Source organism: Equus przewalskii, chromosome 2, assembly GCF_037783145.1.
Source record: "Equus przewalskii isolate Varuska chromosome 2, EquPr2, whole genome shotgun sequence".
NCBI classification, from domain to species: domain Eukaryota; kingdom Metazoa; phylum Chordata; class Mammalia; order Perissodactyla; family Equidae; genus Equus; species Equus przewalskii.
In genome coordinates, this window is record NC_091832.1 from 9,934,900 (window position 1) to 9,955,953 (window position 21,054).

General features: G+C 48.8%; 2 protein-coding genes across 10 annotated transcripts in view; both read left to right on the forward strand.

Moving 5' to 3' along the window:
• AGBL4 (AGBL carboxypeptidase 4) overlaps nt 1-21,054 on the forward strand; it is a 1,226,144-nt gene that overhangs the window by 994,972 nt on the left and 210,118 nt on the right. The window lies entirely within an intron of this gene.
• BEND5 (BEN domain containing 5) overlaps nt 1-21,054 on the forward strand; it is a 47,654-nt gene that overhangs the window by 20,114 nt on the left and 6,486 nt on the right. For all 5 annotated transcript variants that reach the window (XM_008541718.2, XM_070609706.1, XM_070609707.1 and 2 more), the window contains 2 exons: nt 13,476-13,624; nt 19,383-19,596. In XM_008541718.2, the coding sequence (XP_008539940.1) occupies nt 13,476-13,624; nt 19,383-19,596 (363 nt within the window). The remainder of the gene's footprint in view (nt 1-13,475; nt 13,625-19,382; nt 19,597-21,054) is intronic.

Genomic DNA, 21,054 nt, shown 5'->3' on the forward strand with positions numbered 1-21,054 from the left:
CCACACCATTTAGTGGAGGGACTAAGACAGGGTCTGGTTCGGGTTTTTAACTCTGGCTCTCCCAACCAGTAATTGGCTATATGACATTGGGCAGGTTAACTAACTTCTCTGCCTCTCAGGATCTTCTATTGTAGGAGATAAAAGGGGTTATGTATATGTTTGTTCACTTGTTCATTCAGTCAGTCAGCTGAGATTGACCGTATGCTTTCTGAGCCTAGGAACTTGGGGAGATCCAAAGAAGACTCAGACATTGGAAGTTGGAGAGGGGAAGGTGATGGAGGTAAACGTGTAAGCATGTAACTAAGATACAATGTAATGAGTTCTGGGGAAGGGACTAGCATTCGAAGGTGGAACTCACAGTGAGTCGGGGAAGATGCCTCCCCTGCTGTAATAGCTCCTGCTCCACACGTAACACCAAGAAACCTGTAACAACAAGGCAAACAACAGCCAAAAAGTGACTGAGAGACCCCCTCTGATTGTCAACTGCATGTGCCCTCTAAGGAGCACATCCTGTCCTGGGGTCGATACGTGGCCTGGCCTGTACCATCCTTGGCCCCATGGGCCTGGCTTGAGCATTGCTCTTGGAGGCTTGTGCTTGCTTATATTCTCCTGTACACCTTGCCTTGGACCCAGTTCAAGGGCCTTTGTCCAGCTTGGGTGCTGGATCATCCACTCTTTAGTAGGCAAATTCAGAGACAAGAGAGGCCAACAGGTCAGGAGATGTTCAGTTTTAAAAGGAAGGCTCCCTGCCAGGAGGAATCATTGCTGACTCTTCTAGGCGTTGGCATCTTGCACACGGTGGATGGGAGTGGGCAGAGGGCAAGAGCCTGGCCTCTTAAGCCTGATGGGGACCTTGGAGTGGCAAGCAGGTCCCCTAACAGCCAGGGGTTGTAGTGGTGCACCTTGTGGAGGTTGGGGGCAGAAGGGTGGGGGGGCAGCAGCAAGACGGTGTAAGAAGATGTTTCAGAGACTTCACTGGATGGCTCGCATCTTCATTTGTGCACTTATTCGTTCTTCTTTCATTTGTTCCACAAATAAATATAAGATGGGTTTAACGGGAAAGATCCTCTAGAATATGGAGTCAGGGATTTGTGAAAGAACTTAAAGAGGATATAAGCCGTTGCCCTCATGTTGCTGATAAGGAAACAAGCTCAGAAAATGTCAGTGGCCTATTCCCAGGGGGTCTCCTGAGACCTGGTGCTGTGTCCTCTCTCTGGGCCCTTGCCCCACATGGCCCTCTTTAGTCCTTGGACTTCATTATTGCTGACATGGGGGTGACCCCTCTGCCCCGCTCAAAGGACGTTTTTCTATAGAACAGAACTTTCCTTTTCTATGATCTTAGCATGGGAAGCAGCCCTCTCTGATGAGAAGGAACCTCACTCCCTACCCCGAGAGTCCCTTCTTTCAAGACCTCTGTGACAGTGTCAACATAAAATGAGGAAGCATATGGAAAGAATATAGCCCTGTGGGCAGCATATTATAAATGTGCAATAAATGGCAATCTCTTTTTCCTTTTCTCCTCTTTCTTGCCCACCCTCTCCCAAAAGAGTAAATGCTGAGGATGCAAAAAGCATGAAGAGGAAGATAATCGTGCTTTCTAAAGTACAGGTTTATTTGTGTATATATCTGTTCATGTATTCTTTGATTCATTCAGCAAACATTTATTGAGGGTGTGCCTTGTGCCAGGGTTGTGTTAGGTGCTGGGAGTATAGACATGAACAAGACAGTCCCTTTTTTAAACATTCACAAGCCAGGGGGTTAGAGCTGTGTTTATTAAACCGGAGCTTGGCAGGATCAGAGAATTCCAAGGGATGAAGGGAAGCAGAACAGCAGAGAGCCCGTTCCAAGGGTGAGCTCTGGTGTATGTGGAGGAGTAGGCTCCAGGGTCTCTCTTGGTTTCCCCTCACCTAGGTGCCTTGTTCTTAGAGGTCAAAAACCAAGGCTTAGAAATCTCTTCAGTTTTTAGCACTGTAAGTACCTCTTAGAGAGTTAAATTCATTTTGGTGAGATTCAGGTAACATTAGTTCAGCTAAGGCTTGCAAGGGCTCTGTGAGGACTATAGAGAGCAGACGTAATCCCTGCCTTCAAGATGCACACACAGTCCCGTGGGAGCACAGACATACGCACCGGGACACCAGCAAAACAAAACAAGGGCTGTGCTTGCAGGAGGGAGGGGTCTGATGGTTTGAGACTGTGTGTGCGTTGTCAGGGAGTGTAGGTGGAAATCAAGAATTCTGACCAGAAGAGGCATAGATGCTAAGAAAATAGTGGTAATTCACGTGTGCATGGCACTTTACAGGTTCAAAACACCCTGACATTTTTATCTTGTTGGACTATTCCCATAGCCTTACTGCAAGGCCAGGTAAGGATTATCATCTCCATTTGAGAGAGAAGAATGCAAAAAGAAGAGAGATCGTCCCTGTTAGCCAGATCACAAGCTGGTCAAAATTTTTGAAGAAGGAGAAAGCCATTGTGACCTGCAAATCTGTCTCTTTAGAGCTGGGTTTCTGTCACCTCTATTCGCCTCTCAGCTCGTGCCTTGTGTTCTGTCCAGCTCGTGCCTTGTGTTCTGTCCAACGTCCGTTAAAATACCAGCTTTGATCTTTAAAATCCTTTGCGGTCTGAGCTGGATCTTTAAGCACAGGTCTCTGATGGTGCCTTTGAAAAGGCAGCTAATGTCAGCCAGATGCCTCCTGCTGGCTTCCCTTGTGCTGGAGGCGGCCTGGGCTTTGGCAGCAGAGATTACTTGGGTTTGAATCTCAGCTCTCTAATTCATTACCTGTGCACTTCAAGCAAGTGATTTAACCCTTCTCAGCCTCTGCTCTCTCCTCTGTCAAATGGCTGTCTTAATGCATACCACACACAGGCAGGAGAGCCAGCTGTGATTAAGAACTGTGTGGGCACTGGGGTCAGAAATACTGGGGTTTTGAACCCTGGCTTTTCCACAGTTTAATCTTGTTACTTTGGGAAGTTACTTAACTTCCTGGGCCTTAGTTTCCTCATCTGTAAAGCAGAGTCAATGATAGTACCAACCATATGGTTCCTAAGAGGATTAAATGAGTGAAAGCATGTAAAGACCTCTGCCCAGGGGCTGGCACATAGTCATTGCTCAGTGGGTCCATCATGAACGATGTAGGATCATTTGAGGATGCACGTGAGATAATGTGTGTGCGATGCATGGTATGTCACAGGCATGCATTGTCCTGCCCCGGAGCACAGATGGGGTTGTCTGGCATATCATCATCTTTGGTCGAACCCTATGTCTCCTGGAGATTACTACTTCCCCTTGTAAGTCCTCAGAAATCATAGTTGAATAGTCCGTCTTACAACTACACCTGGACTTGATTTCAAGCTCACTGGTCTGTAGTTTATAGAATCTTCCCCCACCCACTTTTCCTGGGCAGAATTCTATCTTCCCAGCTCCAGTCCTCAAACACTCCTCTTGACCACGCTCAATTCTTCAGACATCACTGGTTATGGCTCAATTTCTTCTTTACCTCAGGCTCTCCTCCTGGGGCCTGTTCATGGCAGAGCTCTTTCCATCTCCTTCAGCCTTCAGTTCATTCTCACCAGTAATCAGGAGCCCTCACAAAAGTTGGGCTGTGAGAGAGAGCTGGAGAGGATGGGCAACAGACATCCTGTCAGGTCAGGTCGGCAGGTCCAGTTATAGAAGTGAGGCCCAGGAGGTCCACCCTGCCAGCCGCCTCAATTGGTGGTGGAGTGGGGCCAAAACCACGTGCCCTGTGCCTCCTTAATCTGGATGGCAGGAGAAGACCTGGCAGTGAGAACTGGAATTGTTTCTCTTAAACATCCAGGTCATCCTCCATTTTAAAGGACTTTTTGCACTGTTGACTAAATAGGAATTAGCTGCACTTCATCCTAGATTATTGTAAGAGCTGATTTCCAAGAGGCAGGAGTCCAGGACCCTCCTTCCTCCTTCCCCCTAGAGATCGTTTTTCTGGGACGGTGGACACGGGGCTGAGGGATAACTCTGGGCTGTCCTTTGCTCCCTTCTCGGGCAGCCACAACTTGCGGGAGTTGTCGCGCTTTTCTCCATTGCCAGATAGGAATGTGCCTGCTGGTCATTGGCTTTGGTGTGGCCGTGTGACAGGCTTGTTTTCTGCTGGACTTGCCAGTCAGAGGAAGGGAGGTGGGAAAGGTGGGAAAGGGTCCTTACAGGCAAAGGCTGGCCTTTGCACGCAGGCTTTGGGCCTGGCGCCAGGTGCTCTTCATCTAGGCAGCAACCTCGGCAGTAGATAGGATCATCGGGTGAGGAAGCAGGCTCAGAGAGATTAAGTGTCTTGCCTGAGGCCACACAACTAGGAAATGGCAGAACCATTCACACTGAGTTCTGTCTCGCTGTTCCACGCGTCAGGAATCTGAGCACACAGGCACTCACTGGGCCCCTGTGCTTCTGCAGTGGCCGTCTCCTGCCTGCCCTCATGACTAGACCTTTATGTGCTGCAGTGGGTTCTGGGACTGCTGGACCCTTGAGCTGTTGGGTGGGATGTTTCCTGCCTAATTTAAGAGTCTACCATTTCTTCATAGTTTCAGCCTTGCCAAGCTTTAGGGCCTCAAGATGCCAAACAGAAAATCCCTAGTTTTTTTTTTTTTTGAGAAAGTTTATTAGCCCTAAGCTAACATCTGCTGCCAATCCTCCTCTTTTTGCTGAGGAAGGCTGGCCCTGAGCTCACATCCATGCCCATCTTCCTCCACTTTATATGTGGGACACCTGCCACAGTACGGCTTGATAATCATTGCGTAGGTCTGTACCCGGGATCCAAACTGGCAAACCCCGGGCCGCCAAAGCGGAACGCACGAGCTTAACCACTAAGCCACTGGGCTGGCTGCCTTAGAGTTTTTATAGAAATTATCTCCTTAAAGAGAACCCAATCCAACCTCTCACCCCCATCTTATAGATGGGAAAACTCAAGACCAGAGGGAATAGGACATGCCTATGCCACGTGGAATTGGAACAAATTAATCATCCTGAAGCAGTGGAAAGCTAATGTTCAGACAAGATGAATGGATGGAATCAGTCTCAGCCTCACCCCCAGGGTTCAGCAGGACCCGCAGGCCGGCCACACCCTCCCTTGCTGGTCCCAGTGGCATTCTGAGTTTGGTTGCAAGTAATTCTTAGAGTCCCAGCACCTTTGTCCTGTCAGGAGCCCCAAGGTTCACCTAGTCCAGCCTCCTACACAGGGCAGGAAGGCTTCTGTAGCCTCCCTGCCAAGTGACCACCCAGCCTCCTGTAGCATTCCCCTGGAGACAGGACGCTTACTCACTGACTTCCAGTGCAGCTTCTTTCCATTATTGGATGGATCTGTAGGGAAATGATTTGTGTGGGAACATTTATCGGACTCCTCCTCTGTTCTCTCAGGTTCTGCTCTGGACACAGAGAATGCAAATAGCGAAGACCCTGTTACTGCCCTAAAGAAGTCACAGTCTCATCAGCAGATGGTTGGGATGCCGCGTGAGCCTGCTGCGCTCTGGGCTTTCAGGGTGTTGGGATAGGATGTAGAGGAAGGCTCCTTCCATGCCTGGGCAGGGGTAGGTGCTGTAGGTGGCTGAAGAAGGCCCCCAAATGAGAAACGAGTTAGATTTATTCAAATGAAGTGGAAGGAGACAGCACCTCAGACAACAGGAGAACCTGAACGAAGATTTAGAGTTGTGTGAACAGCTGGCTTATTTGCGAACTGCAAATAGTGTAGTTTCTGCCTGGACTGCATAGTGATGAGGTCGGTAGGAGGGAGAGAGGAGGCCGCAGAGGAAGGCGAGAGCAGCTAGAGACTGTCCCACCCCTCCTGTAGGTGGTGCGTGGCCTCCTCCCCACTGGAGTGACCCTGGGTACGGTCCCTCAACCTCTGGTTGTTGTCTCCCTCTGAACTAGAGAAATCAATCAACAACCATTTAGCAAAGATCAATCCCAGATGGTCCCTGCTCTGGAAGGGTTCACGGCCTGAAGAAGAAACTGAGCAAGGCCAAGGTCATGGATTGATTTGGTTGGGAGACATCAGCCACGTGATGGAATTCTGCTCCCCATAACTCCTGCCCTCAGTTGCTCACTGTGCCCCACAGCAGCCCCTCAGCAATCTTGTGCCACCTACCCTACTTATTCCCACCACAGCCCCCAAGCCCCCCAACCCAGCTAATTCTGGTCCAGGACCAAAGGCCATTTCACGTGCATTCAGTGTGGGTGTGGGGCCTTCATGCTTCTTTGGCTCAGCAGACCCAAGCTCTTCCGCACATCCCTGCTGTTTGGATGCTATCTGGGCCCAGATAGTTGGGCGGGGAGAGAGATCGAAGAAATACAGGTGAGGACCCAGTCCGGTTTTCCCTGGCCACCCGCTGGCAGAGGTGAGGTGCTCCTAGAGGTGAGATGAATCCCGGGGACACCTGCTCCTCCCCACTGCACCCTGCACTATTGTGGAGTTCTTCATGGACCCCCTGGGGAAGTCAGGGGAGGTCAGAGATGAGTCAAGGGTCCACAGAGTGGGCATTACGTGAGACACCTGGGAAATCTGAAAACTGCCGTTAGCTGAGGTGTAGGGTAGTGGAAAGAGCAAGTCTTTGGAGTCCAACAACCCTGAATTGGAGCACTCACCACCTGTGTGACTTTTGGAGAATTACTTTACCTCTCTGAGCCTCTAAAAAGATAAGATCTGTTTTGCAGGACTGCCATGAGGATTAACTTCTTTCATTCAACACATGTTTAAGGAGTGTTCGTTGTGTGCCGAGGACATTGTGCTAGGTGCTGGGGATATCAGTGAACAAAACTGTGGCTGTCCTTAGAGTTTCTGTTCCAGCCAGGGAGACATTAAACAAATCATCACTTGACAGTGGGGTGAAACGTGCTACAAAGCTAAAAAATAGGTCTAACAAAGAAGACATTCAGTAGATGTCAGTCGCCTTTCCTTCTCAGGGAGAAGCAAATGTGTCCTTTGGAATAGGCATTTACAGTTCCTCAAAGCTGGGAAGATACCTTGACCCCATGTCTGGGGACGTGGGCTCACTCCTGCCACCCCTTTCTTGCTGGGCTTCTCCCCCGTGGAGAGGGGGCTCTCTCGGGTCCATTCCAGCTCTTCTGCTCTGTGGTTCTGACTCCCTCAGGGACCAACCCCCTTTGTGAGCATCTGAGCATCCATGCACTGCAGGGATCTCACCCAGTCCTGGACCTCAGGCTAGAACGCCGCCTTCTGCCTGTGCCTGGCAAAGCCTGCCCCAGCCCTCACTCACAGAAGGCACTCAGGAAATGGAGAAGGAGGGGGCGAAGGACCCGGAGCGCCACTGCTTGCTGTGATCCCGTCCCCTGCCTGACCGCCCCTCCACCTTCCCCAGACCTTACCTACCCATCAGAGAGCTCACCTCTTTCTTGAAGCCTCCCAGGATCACTGAGCCATTGGTGACCTCTCCCTCCCCAAACTTGTGTGGTTCATCCTGCTCTCCACTTTCTGGTCAGTCTGGGAGCCTGGATTATGTGCCGCTTGCCTTCACCGTGTCACGATAACCACCCTGCTCCAGCCCTCCCACCCAATCAGCTCCTCCCATCCATCCCTTAAACCCCATCTCAGAAGTTTGTGACCATCTTTCTGAAGCCTTCCTTGTCCCCTCCAAGTGTGGCACCCCCCGTTTGTTTCTGTTCCCAATCTTTATTCTAGCCCTCGTCAGCCACACAGCATGGTCATGATCTGTTCCCTGTCTCTCTCCACTGCTGGACTGTGACTCACTCAAGGCCAACGAGCTCAGGACTGGCGCTTAGTAGGTGCTTAGTAGATTCTTACTGGGGGACTGAGACCAGACTTGTCCCCACCCTCACTGGAAGCGTAATGGGGTAAGAAACAGATGTGTAGCTACAACAGCAGGCGAGAGTGGCCGATGCCTTTTGAGAGGGGACAGTGGGGTCCACAGAGGGGGAGCCTCCTGTCTGGCTCTGGGTCTTTTCCCCTGTCTCTTGTCAAGGGCCTTGTGTACCTCCTTCATTGTTACATGGCAGTTACCATGCTCAGGTCCTTTCCAACAAAGTGGAATCATCTTTTTTCTGCCACATCTAGCATGCCTCTGTGCCACAGTCGGTGTTCTGTATGCCCCTAAGAATTTGGGCTTGATTCACTTTGCCTTGAGGAAGAAACTAGAATTTATACCCGAAGCAGAGAAACTTCCTATTCACTTGCGAAGTAAATGGAAGAATTTAGTGCTCTTTAAGAAAAATCTAACATTATTAGCCTTTCTGCTTCAGCAGAAATGGTATTTAGTATCCAAACATATATATACATAATATATATATATATATAGAAGAAATAGGTGATTTCTGAACCTCCTGGAAGCCACGCAAGCATTGGCTTTTTAGAAAGGTTTTCAGAAAGAACAGCATTAGTCCAATTTAAGCTAGAGAAGAACAGAGAACGGTATAATTTAATTTGTTTGTTGTGCCAACAGATGTTTGCCCAGCCCCTTCTCTGTGCCACAATTCTGATTTCATGGAGGAGGCCCCTGGGGCTTAAAGAGGAAAGATAAATAGCAAGACCAGGATTTGCACCGGGTTTTCTAACGCTAAATCCAGTGCTTGTTCAGCAAATCACGGCTATTTGTATTCGATGCAGTACTGTTTCATATGTTCTGGTCTCAGCTCCTCCAGAACTGGGCCTGCCTCATTTGTCTCTGGGTCCCCAGGGCCTCCCTCAGGGCCAAGCTCCTGGTATGCGGTCAGGGACTGTGTGATGAATGGGTGCGTGAATGACTGAATGAGAAGACAAGTACTACCTTTTATACTTTTTTTAAAAAGCTGCTTTTACCCAGCTGAGAGGTTTTTCTCCACGGAAGGTATATTTTCCCCAAAATAAACCTGAAGTGGATCAAAAGGCCTCTTTTTTTTGATTCCTACTCTTCTCACAAAGTGAAAAAAGTTCCTTTGTTACTTAAAATATCTGCGCCAGATCGTACAATGCTGTCTCTTAGCGCAAGTGCTTATTATTGTGGCTAATTTGGTCACATGTGTTTGAAAGAGAACAATGCCTCAGAAATTTTTAAAAGCAAAACAGCAATCTGAAGCGTTTGTTGTAATGAGATGTAAATTGCCAACATCGGGAGTGGAGCCGACAAAAATTTGCAATGAAGTGGTTTTTTCCCCCCTCTTAAATTAAAAGCACTAGAGCCCTCCCTCCTCTCCCCAAAGAAACCACACGTTTTTGTTCCTTTTCTTTCTGATTTTGTTATACTAAACACCCCGCTTTACTGATTGATTTACTCCTTCGCATCGGCCATTTTCGGAGCCTCTGCCAGCCGCTGTTCTGTGCCTGCCCCAGTGCCAGGCTCTTCCGGGGGGGCATTGGCAGCCGGCGTGGTGGCTGTTGGTAATCCCCATTTTGCAGGTGGGAGAGCTGAGGCTCAGAGAGGTGAGGTGACTTGTGTACGGTCTCGCAGCTGGGTTCACACCCCCGTCTCCAAGATGTGCCTTTGGCTCCTCTGCCCTCCTCGCTGAGGCCGAGGCACCAGGTACCTTCTGTAGACAGTGCCGAAGGAGGCGGCTCTTGCAGAGCAGTGCTAACAGCTGGGAGCCACCACCTATTAAACCGTGCTGACCGAGAATGTCAGGAGACCGTTTTCCTTGAGGGTCAGAAGATCCCAGGACAGTAGCCTCAGTATTTGTCAAAACTCTCTCAGTGCCTGAGGAGACCAGCGTGAGCAGAGGGGGACGTGGGGGTGCTGTGGGCTGCAAGGACCTGCTCAGTGCTGGGCCTGTGCGGGGCCTTGGGCTAAAGAAGCCCAGCAGGGCCCCTGGCTCCCAGAAGCCACGGCTGAGTAACGGACTAGCTTGAGCACCCAAGCATGACGCCGATGGGCGGAGGAGTGAGGTGAGCCGCGATCTCCTGAGCTGCCACTCCATGCCAGACTCAGGGTAATCATTTCACCAACATGGGGAACTCACTGACTCGTCAGTCTTGCCAGGTTGCTGTTGTCATTCCTCCTTTCAGACGAGCCAGCAGGGTCAGGGAGGTTAGGCGGTTATTGATGTATAAATTGTCTGTTGAGGATGGAAGCTGAACCAGGCACTGTGCTGAGCCCTGGTCTCTGACATAAAAAGACGCAGTCCCTGCCTGCCCTCAGGCCTCACAGGCCAGCAGGGAGACAGGCATGGAAGCAAAGAGTGCATCTGATTATTTTGGGGTAGAGGCCCAAGGGACGACGGAGCTCAGCTTCCTGAGGAGGCTCACAGCTCAGCTCAGCAGCAGGCGGCAGCCCCCGAGTTTAAACCGCAGTCTTTCTGACTCCACGTTCTAAGGAAGGAGTGGAGAGAACGACTTACCTCCCTTGGGAGGGACGGGACAGCCTCGTGGAGGAGACAGCCTTTGAGTCAGGCTTTGAATCCCTCGTGGAGTTGGGATAGGTGCACATCTGTAGGGGGTAGAATGTTCTGGACAGAGGGGATGGCACAAGCAAAGACTAGGAGGCAGGAATGGTCTATGTGTGGAGAAGGGTAGGCAGGCCACTTTGGAATGTAGTCTGACTGTGGGGAGGGGCCTAGGGGAGTGGAGCCAGAGAGGTGACTCTCCCTCTGGTGTCCCTTTGATGTCCCTCTGTAGCCATCTGAATAGTCATTCTGGGTAGATGTTTTCAATTTCTGCTTAACAGCCCTAATTTCTACTTCACGGGCTACAAAAAAGGTTACAGATATCTGAAAACAGCCTCCCACCCACCCCTACCCCACCCCAAACACCCCAGCTCAGCAGCAGAGCTTTATTTCAGAGTCTTTGCCCCAGCCCGTTAAAGTCCCTTCCTCCCCCCCAGCCCTCTCTCCTCTCTCTCACGTCGTGAAGAATTTACTGAGCCTGCAGTGTGCCAGGCACTGGGCTAGGTGCCAGATCTCAAAGAGGGTGCAGCTTTGCCCTTGAAGAGCTTCACAGTCTAACATGAGCAACAGACTGCCAGGCCGATGAGTCAAGTATAGTTTGCTGGAAGTATTTGCAGTCCACTACCTAGTAGTGATCAGGGCAAGGCCTCACAAAGGAGACGCCTAAGCTCCGTTCTGAAGTCTGACCAGGGGCTCGGCAGGCAGATGAGGTGGTGTTCAAGGCCAAGACAGTAGTACATCCAAAGGAGCTACAGCCTGGGACAGTATAGCATGTGGGGGCCCTGAGCACAGGTGAGTATCAGGGGACAGCAAGAAATGAGAGCCAGAGGGAGAGAGGACGCTGGTTGTTCTGGGCCTTCAGGAGGCTATGGTGTGTGACTTAATTTTGAGAGTAGCGGGGAGCCTAAGCAAGGAAGGACACAGTCGTGTCCTTTGGCAGCCACTGTGAAGACGGAAGGAGAGAAGCAGACTGACATCCGAGTTGAGCTGGATTCATTCCCGTGTCCAGCATCTTCCTCTCATAGAAGGAAAAGGAGGCTTTAGAGGAGGGACACGATCTTGCCAAAGGTGACCTGTGAGCCTCTAGCTGCATGGACCTCCTCCTCTCAGCCCATTCCTGTCTCTTGTCACTGAACATCAGAGCAGGAAGGCACCTCAGATGCCAACTCAGCCATGCCCTGTAGGGAAACCAAAGTAATTACTTAGTCCCCATCTAAGAAAAGATCAAATGCTTCACTTAAGTTTGTTTGTATCTCAGAAATTCAACCTGATATCTCACACAGAGAGCTGAGAAACTTTGGCTTCTGCTTCTGAAACTTTAGAATTGTTCATTCACTGTTGTTGTTCTTTTATTCATTTAGCACACATTCAGAGAGCACCTACTCAGTGCCAAGTGCTGGGGACAAAGAAAAGAATAAGACCTAGGCCCAGCCCTTGAGTAGGTCAGGCACTGTTGGGAGATGCTGTGAGAAGGATGATGATGCTGTCAGTCCTTCACTCTGCCAGCTCCTGCATCTACAGTTCACTCACCTGCCGTCACACAATTAAAACACAGCAGAGCCAGGAATGGGATCTAAACTCACTATGCCAAGATGAACTGTGCTTTTTCTTTTTTTCTTTTGGTGAGGAAGCTTGGCCCTAAGCTAACTTCTGTTGCCAATCTTCCTCTCCCCCCCCCCCCAAAACCCCAGTACATAGTTGTATATCATAGTTGTAAGTCCTAGTTCTTCTATGTGGGATGCCACGACAACATGCCTTGATGACCGGTGCATAGGTCTGCACCCAGGATCCAAACTGGTGAACCCCAGGCTGCTGAAGCGGAGGGCGCTAACTTAACCACTATGCCAGTGGGCCTGCCCTGAGCCGTGCTTTTTCATCTGCACTGTTCTGCTTCCCAGTCATCTTGCCTTCAGCTTTGTGCAAGGCTCATGCTTAAATCATTGGAGACTACAGAGAGTCTGTCTTGCAGATGGCAGATGCCAGCAACTCAGGAATGATATTCTTGTTCTGCGCAGCCCTGTCATGAGGAATTTTAGTAACAAAATCCTTAATACCTTCCCTCCCACTAGCCAAAGTCTAGGATGCGGCAGTTGAACATAGTGTTACAACCAGATTGTTGGTCAGGACTTTAGTAAGTGTATAAAGAGTTGTGGACCAAGTTGTCCACGTGGTTGGGGTAAGAGAAGGTTGGACCATGAAATTCATTGGGTGCTCACGTTATATGCACAGCATTGGGGACGTTCTATGACAGTAGCTAAATCTCTGATCCCAGTCGACTCCTGCAGTGTCTGCAGAGGAAGAACTTCCAGGATGCTGAACTCTCCGTTGGCCTTAGAGTTGCCCTCCTGCAAAAGTTAATCAAGTCATTTGCCTTATTTACTCATTTTCATCCTGTTTCTCTGCCCTTTGGTAATCAAGACATAATAGGTGATTTAAAAAATAGCCCATAATCTTTAAAAGCTAATGGAGAAAAAAAATCCCTCTTAGAAACCACCACCATTTATCTAGCTTTCTTTCACTGTTTAAACTGCACGTAATTTGTGTTGATTGCATTAAAATAAAAATCAGGGTAGCTGCTGGATCAGGCAATCAGGGTCCTAATCTGTTTTGTATTTTAATTTCTTGGTTGAAACGCTCCTGTCCAGATACTAGGGCTTGAGGAGGGGAGGCCTTCACGTTTCTCCCCGCTGCTTTCCTGACCTCTGATCTTCCGCTGTGGCCTGCTGCACTGGAGGCTGCAGAGCTGGGGTTTTTGGCAAATACATGATTTGCATATTGCGGAAATTGCTACCCCTTCTCTACCCAGTCTTGACAGGACCTCTTTCCTGTGCCAGAAGCTGAGTCCCCTGCATTTCCATGCAGACAGGGACACTGTAGAAGACTGCATCTCACTACGACTTAGATTCTCCTCCAGGCTTGTCCCCAGTTTTCCCGCTTCCCCTCATGGCGTTCGTACCTCGTGTTATTTTCAAGCCTGTGTTTGAGTATAGTCCAATCGACGAAAATAAGCCAGCTTTTTTTTTTTTTTTTTTTTGGTGCCACTGTGTGCTGATAGATGCGTAGTAAAAAATATTTGCCTTTTATTTTCCTTGGAGTTCTAGACAGATCTCTTTTCTTAACTGCCTAGGTCCCGCCATTGACTTGGAAAAAGTAAAGTCAGAGTGTCTCGAGCCCGAGCCGGAGTTGCGGAGCACTTTCAGTGAGGAAGCAAATACGTCGTCCTATTACCCTGCTCCTGCACCTGTCATGGACAAGTATATCCTAGACAATGGCAAGGTAGTGTTTCAAGCTCAATATCGCTTCCCTGCAAGTGTGTGTTAGTCAGTGTCAAGATGGCGAGTCTGGTGGGAGCTTTCCAAAGCACAGCCTGGCCGGGTGGCCTCCTGGCCCAGCCCTGAGTGACTGTTTCCAGAATTCACGTGCTGTAACTAGTGGAGCTTTACCGGGACTTTCTTTTTCTCTAACATTTTTGTTTTGTAAATATTGGGCCAAAGCAACCGTAAAACTAAACTGACATTTTAAAATAGATTATTAGTGAGAAAGATTTTTTTTAAGAAACCTGATAGTTTGATGAAACTTGTCTTACCCTCTTGTGAAACCAGTTGCATAAAATTTATCAGGGAAACTAGAAGTGAGATTTCTGATGTACAGAGAACAGCTCAGTGTGTACCCATTCACCGTTCGAAGCGTGTCTGTGTTCTAAGCCCTGTGCTAGAATGCCAGGGACGCGCAAGTGGAGGAGACCTGCTCCTTGTCCCTACACTGCTTTCAAGCTTTATATTCAGTGGTGGTTAGCCCCCAGTCCTCGGACCACACAACTCCTCAGCTTTTCTTGTAAGACCCTAGAAAAAACACCTTGAAAGAAAACAAGTGCTATTAGTCATGATATTGGTACGGGGTGAAAAGTAATGGAGTCTTAAAGTCACGTGATAGAGCAGCAGGGCAGGGAGAAAACTGTGTAACGTCTTTCTAACATCCACATGAATCCGTCTCAGAAGTACATTGAGCCCTTTGTCTGGGTGTTGGTCAAATTCGGTTTCAGTGTTACATTTCTGCCCCCATGGCATCCATTACAGACATCACCTCTCCTTCTCCCCAAAGAATCATCTGTGTCAGTCTATTTTTCTTGCCTTGTGCTTCAAAAGGTCTCTGTTTATTCAGTATTGTTCCCCAGTGGGCTGTTGAAAAAGAAAAGGTTGTTTTATTTGGGTTTGTCCAGAGGGATGCCTGCAACTGGCCAGACTGAGCCAAAGCAAATATTGTCAAGCCGAGGAAATGAGACCTGTTAGTCTTTAGGGCTCTCTTGGATCTGCGGCCATTCCCTCATGTCCCACTGAGCACTCCCTCCCCTGCAGAGCAGAACTGCTGGGCCCGGCTGTAGGCCCATGCTGCCTTACCTTACTCCAGCCAACAGGCTTTAGAAGTCAGCTTTACAGGGGACAGGTGGCATGACAGAGTGGAGGTAGGCAGCCTGCAGCCCGAGTTGTAAGCACAGCTCTATCTCTGTCCTACCTGTGTGACCTTGGGCGAGTCCTTGCCTTCTCTGGGCCTCAGGTCCCTGTCTGCATGAGGTCAGATCAGATTGATGGTCCAAGGCCTTTAACGACTGAAACTGTGTATCTGAGTTTGGTGAACCTTCCGCAATTGGAGATAGAGAAAAGAAAAGACTATTCTGTGTTTGTTGATTTCTTTTTAATCCTGATCACATTGTGGAGTGACTAGAGACTTTTTCTTGAAGTAGCTTCCAAGAGAAGTCTATTTCTGTCTTGCTTTGAAGACTGATGGACAGCTTCTGAGCATTACGGGGGCCTCATTTAATTTTTTCACGCATGAGTTGCACAACAAATCTTAAAAATACCGATTTTGTTTCTTCATTGGTTGTTGCCACTATGTTGCTATAAAACTAACCTGGCTTTTGTTTGTAACTCATTTGTAGTCAGGCAGAGAAATTTATTAAGGGAGGGGAAAGGAAGTGGACATACTGGAGAAGGATGGCAGCTTCCCAGAGCGGCATTCCCCACATCCCGGAAGGAGCCCTCGTTGTTCTTGGCTCTGCTGTCGTTCCTGCCCCTTCCTCCTCTCTGCCTGTGTGAACAAGAACCGTAATCTCTGCAAAGCCTACAGCATTGGAATGGGATCCATTTCCTAGTAGGAAACTAGTTCTGTCCTACAAAACGTATCACAAAGACATCTTTTTGATCTCATCCTACCAGATGCCATATTTTTAATAACCTCCTTTGACACATAAGGCTGGCATTTTGGTCAAATAGTAAACTGTGGTTTATGTGAATAGGGCTTGCCACAGAAGTCACTTTCTGATTTTGGTGAAGTGCATTGTTTTTCTTTGTCTAAGATGGTTTATTTCAAAAACTCATTAAATCATAAAGCTGCAAAGACCATTAAAGTTTAAATAGTCCAATTTATACATGGTATAGATGGGGAAACACATCCAGAGAAGGGACTCGTCTACAATTACGGAACAGGTTGGAGCAGGCAGGCAGGAACTGAAGCCAGATCTCCTGGTTCCCAGGCCAGTGCTTTTTCCAGTCTATTCTGCTGCATCCCTGAAATCTGGGCATTGCTCCAGGTGACCTGGAGCTTTGCTGACCCTGGGAGCCGTTGTCCCAAATGCCCCTGCATATACCCATGATTGGTCTTACCCAGGGCCATTTCTTTCTGTGCCATAAAGTTGGGCTCGTACTCAAGTACGTGTCAGAAAATGTTTTCTTCTCTGAGAAACAGCAGCTCCTCAGAACTGAAAGCCATTGCCATTAAAACATATTAAATATGGCCGTCAGTTTCTTACTGCTGTGTGTTCAGACTAGTCCTGATCACTTGGTAGGGGGCAGAAGAGGCAAAACCTCAATCCCTCCCACAGAGGTGTACCATGACGGGCTGAGTCAGGTGGTGAAGGCACTCACGAGGCTAGAAATTCAGAGGGTGTAAAACTCAGCCCTGGAGTAGGTAAAGAGTGTTTCTGGATTATGAACTGGAGCTTGAAAGATTAGGAGACTTAAGAAAACATAATCAAGGCATTCATTCCTGAATCTGGACAGGGGAAGGTGTGAGCAGAGGCATGGGTGGGGAAGAAGGAAAGGAAGTACCAGTTACTGGATATGGGCTGTCCTCCTGACGTTTTACTCATGCTACCTCATTTAGTCCCCCAGACAGCTCTAGGAGTTAGCTGGTGCTCTGCCTATTGTAGAGCTGAGAAAAGTAAGGCTCAGGCAGGTAAAGTGACTAGCCTGAGATACCAAGCTAGTAGGCAGAAGGACAGGATGCACACCCAGGGCCAGAGGCTCCTGGGCCTGACCTCTTTCTGTTACTGCACGCTGGAAGAAGAAGGAAATGGAAGCGTTTGGGAGCCTCATAGTGATGGGCGTAGTAGGGAAATAATGGTTAGTAGGTTGAATGCAAACAGGATTCTAGAGGGCCTTTAAAGCTGACTGAGGAGGTTGGATTTGATGTGACAGGAAACGGAGTCATTCAAGATTCCAGAGAGTTGACATAAAAACACAGATTTGAAAGACTGCAGAAGTCATCTAGTCAAAGAAGGAAAGCCGTGTTTTAGGGAAATTAATCTGGCAGTGTTGACAGGGTGGGGTGGAGGGGGCAGGGGCTGGAGGCTGGAAGGCCAGCCCCTGGCCTTTTTCTGTGTTTCCTGTCGGCAGTGTGAGCTGCAGCGGGTGTTGGCAGGGGAAGTGGCCAGGCAGGTACAGAGAAAAACGGACTGAATATTGCTGTGTCAGATCCGCTTTGTCTCCATCACGTTAGCACCACAGTTGGCGGCAGCAGGAAGGCCCAGAGAGCATGGGCTTCGGGGCCATACAGATTTGAGTTTGAATCTTGATTCCAAAATTTACTGAAAAGTAATTTAGTCCTTCTGAATCCGTTCATGTCTGTAAAATGGGAATAATAATTTCTACCTATTTCTATCCTAAGTCATTACGAGGATTAAATAAATTGAGGGTACAATACCTGGTTCATTATAGGTACTCAAAAACCATTAGTTGTCCCCTTTCTCTTATAGAACATTGGCTAAAATGACTGTCATCTCTCTTTGAAGAATCATAAATTATAAAGGATTATAGGAAAGCAAGGCCCAGGGTAGAAAATAGCAGAGACCTTTGAAAAACTGAAGTTGACTTCCATCTCTAAGGTTCTCTGATTCTGAATTTAATCTGACTCAAATTCCTTGTTTTTCCCCTATCTCAAGAAGCTTGCATGGGTAGCTCCAGAGCATCGTCAGGGGAGGTGCCTGGGGTCCAGCAGGGAGCAGCAGGGCACTTGTGCTCAGTGTGCCTGATTTGGTACAGACTGCCCACCTGCAGTTCAGACTGCAGAGAAAAGGCCAGACTTGACCTTGGGTGGGTGTGGCCCCAGCCAGCCCTGGGCAGCACATCTCACTCCAGCGTGCCTTATCTTCCTGAGTGAGTGAACAGATGTGCGGGACGGAAGTTTGCAGCCTGGAAAGCCAGATGGATCTGGTTATCTGATAGCATGCCTGCACAGGTCACTGAATGATCTTTGGAGCAAAAGGAAGTGAAGTCAGCTGTAGCAGGTGGATTGTTTACTTACTGACATTTGTGGGTGGGCTGTGTTGCTATTTCTTTTCTCTTTTTTTGGTTGAAAAACCTCAGCAATTGGTGAAGCAGAAGGGTTGCTGGCTGACCCATCTGCCCATCTTTCTTTCCAAGCCATCTTCAGTAGAAGGGTCTTTAATCATCTTTGGTCAATGAGTCTTGCTGGTCTGCCATCAGTGTGGGTGTGCGTGCAGTCTCTCAAACCAGGACCTCTCCGAGACCTCGCCCGACCATGCGATGTTGATGACCTGCAGGTCTTTCTGAAGACAAGGACTTTTGGCAGAGCCTTTTCATTCCCCTTAGAAAGTGTATCTCATTAGTAGCTGCCTCCCCTCCAGCCCACAGAGGCCATTTCCACCCTCCGTGGACTCAGCAGAAACAACATAAACAGCAAGGTCCAAGTCAAACCTCTGTTTTTTAATGATTAATGTTAGCAGATGGCTTTTGAGTTTTTAAAAGAGCCAGAAAAGAGGAAAACTTTAAAAGCTTGTAGTTCATTGCTAGATCATTCTGGGTCTTTTGCATTTATTGACGCTGCACTGAAACTTTCTGAGTGCTTCCTTTATAGGGAGCCTGAGGTTGTGTTCTGTTCTATGTGCTGTCAGAATCAGCCCAGGGACAGTGTGATTGTGCAATTTGTTAAAATCATAGGTGTTCTGAGCCAGAAGGAACTCAGAGATGAATCCAGCTCTCCCAGTTCACAGACAGGGAACCTAAAGCCAGAGATGGGAAAGGGCTTGCACAAACACCCTCAGATTAATGGCAGAGCCTGGACAGCTGCCCTCCCGCTCCACTTGCCAGTGGTTTTCAAATGTATGTCGAAATTACCTGGGGAGCTTCACACCATCCTCATGCCTCGGCCCCACCCAGACAAAGTAACTCAGAATCTCTGGGAGTGGGGCCCAGGCACCAGTGATTTTCATAGCTCCCCAGCTGACCCCATGTGCAGCCAAGGTTGAGGACCACTGTGCTAGGAGGATCTGAGGCCCAGAATGTTCGCATTAAAGGGAGAGAGGTCCTTCTAAAGTGTAACAGAGAAAGGAGTTAAACATGCGTGTTCCTGAGATCTGGCCAGGCTCTGAGCAGCCTTGTGATACTGCGAGTATGGTTTAGAATCCCAGCCCTGCAACTTAATAGTTGAGTGACTTTCGGCGAGTTGCTTCTCCTCTCTCAACCTGGCTTTTCCATCTGAAATGAAAATCGTGTCCTGACCCCTTCCTTCCAGGCTTGCCGTGAAGAGTTGAGATGGGGGATATAAAGCACTAGAACAAGGCCTGGAGCGTTTAGGTATTCAGTAAATGATGGTTATCATTTCCCTTAAAGAAGGTTGACTTAGGGTGTATGGGGTGAATCCCTTGGAGTGGTGCAGCGATGTCTTTTAAAGGACAAGAAAAGTTTCCAGCTGCCGTCCTTTCCCACTAAGCAGGTGCTCGTGTTCTTATCCCGTTCAGGTCCATCTGGGCAGCGGGATTTGGGTTGATGAGGAGAAATGGCACCAGCTACAAGTAACCCAAGGAGACTCCAAGTACACGAAGAACTTGGCAGTCATGATTTGGGGAACAGATGTTCTGAAGAACAGAAGCGTCACAGGAGTTGCCACAAAAAAAAAGAAAGATGCGATCCCTAAGCCCCCTCTCTCGCCTCACAAACTCAGCATCGTCAGAGGTAGGTCACTGCAGTAGAGACACAATGGCTGAGATACTGTCCTTCCCTCTGTCAAGAGTGTATGAGGCACAGTTCACTCAACAGTTGCTGAAGCCTCTCCATGCCAGGCCCCGGGCTGGCCACGGGGACATAGGAACAGATACAGACCTTGTCCCTGGAGAGTTCACATTTAACAGGGCAAGTGAGCTGTGGACACAAGTCCAGTTCAAGGAACTAACATGAGACAGAGACAGGTGATGTGCTAAGGGAGTTCTCAGGAGGGGAGGAGACCCCTAGCTGGAAAATCAGGGAAAGATTCTTGGGGAAGGGGTCACTGGGTTGGGCCTTGAAGGATGTGTCAGACATGGAGACACAGATGTCGAAAGAGAGGTGCTTCAGGAGGCAGAAGCGTCTGGAACAAAGGCATGGAGGTGGGAAAAGAGTGCTGTTGTGTACAGAGAGCAGTAAAGGTGGAGGCTAGGGGACGCAGGTCTTGGGGTCCTAGCATCATGCCTGGAGCAGATAATGAGATGAAGACCAGCTGAGGGGCACGGGACTCAGCTGCTTGTGTTTGGGAAGAGACGGGGGTCATTTGTCCCCCTAAAGATGTGGCTTTGTCCTGGACTCTTTGATTTTCCTTCTTTCCCTTCCTTCCTTGCTCCCTCCCTCCCCCATCACCTCTCTCCCCTCTTCTTTCTTTCCTCTGTCTCACTCACTCTCTCTCTATTCATTCCCTAAGCCCTTATTCTCTGCCAGGCCCTCTGCTGGGTATTGAGGACACAAAGACGCAGTCTCCATCTGAAGGGAGCTCACAGTCTCGTGGGGAAGACGAACACAACAGCAGCTAGTTACTGTGCAGATGAAACAAACCACAGAGACAGGCCGGAGGAGAGAGAGCGGAGAGAACACAGTCATCGCTAATTATTTTGAGCACTTCCTATGTTTTAGGTTCTGTTTTGGGGGGATTTATGTTTTTTTAAAATACCTTTACATATATTGACTCACTTAATCCTCATAACACTTCTACTGTTAGCTACTGTTATTATCCCTGTTTTACAGGTGAGGAAACAGACACAGAGATGTTAAGTAACTTGCCCAGATCATACAGCTAGGAGGGGTAGAGCCAGGAGTCCAAGCAGGAGGGCTGGCTTCAGAAGCTGTGCTCCTGACCACTAGCCTGTAAGTGTCCAGCTGCCATGTTTTGATGAAGAAAGTAAGACTCCATCAGTCGACAGGTACATTTTGAGCAGGCTTTGTGCCAGGTTCTGGGGCAGACAACAAATACGTCCACGAACAAGTCAGCCCTTTTCAGGTACCAATGAAGGTGTGAGGATGAAGAGGCCTGTATTAGCTGGCTGGTTGGAGAAGGCCTGTTTGAGGAGGCGAATTCTAACCAAGAACTGAATGTGGAGGAGCAGCCCCGTGAAGGTCTGAGGGGTGTGAAACAGGCCAAATAAATAGCAGGTGCAAAGGCCAGCG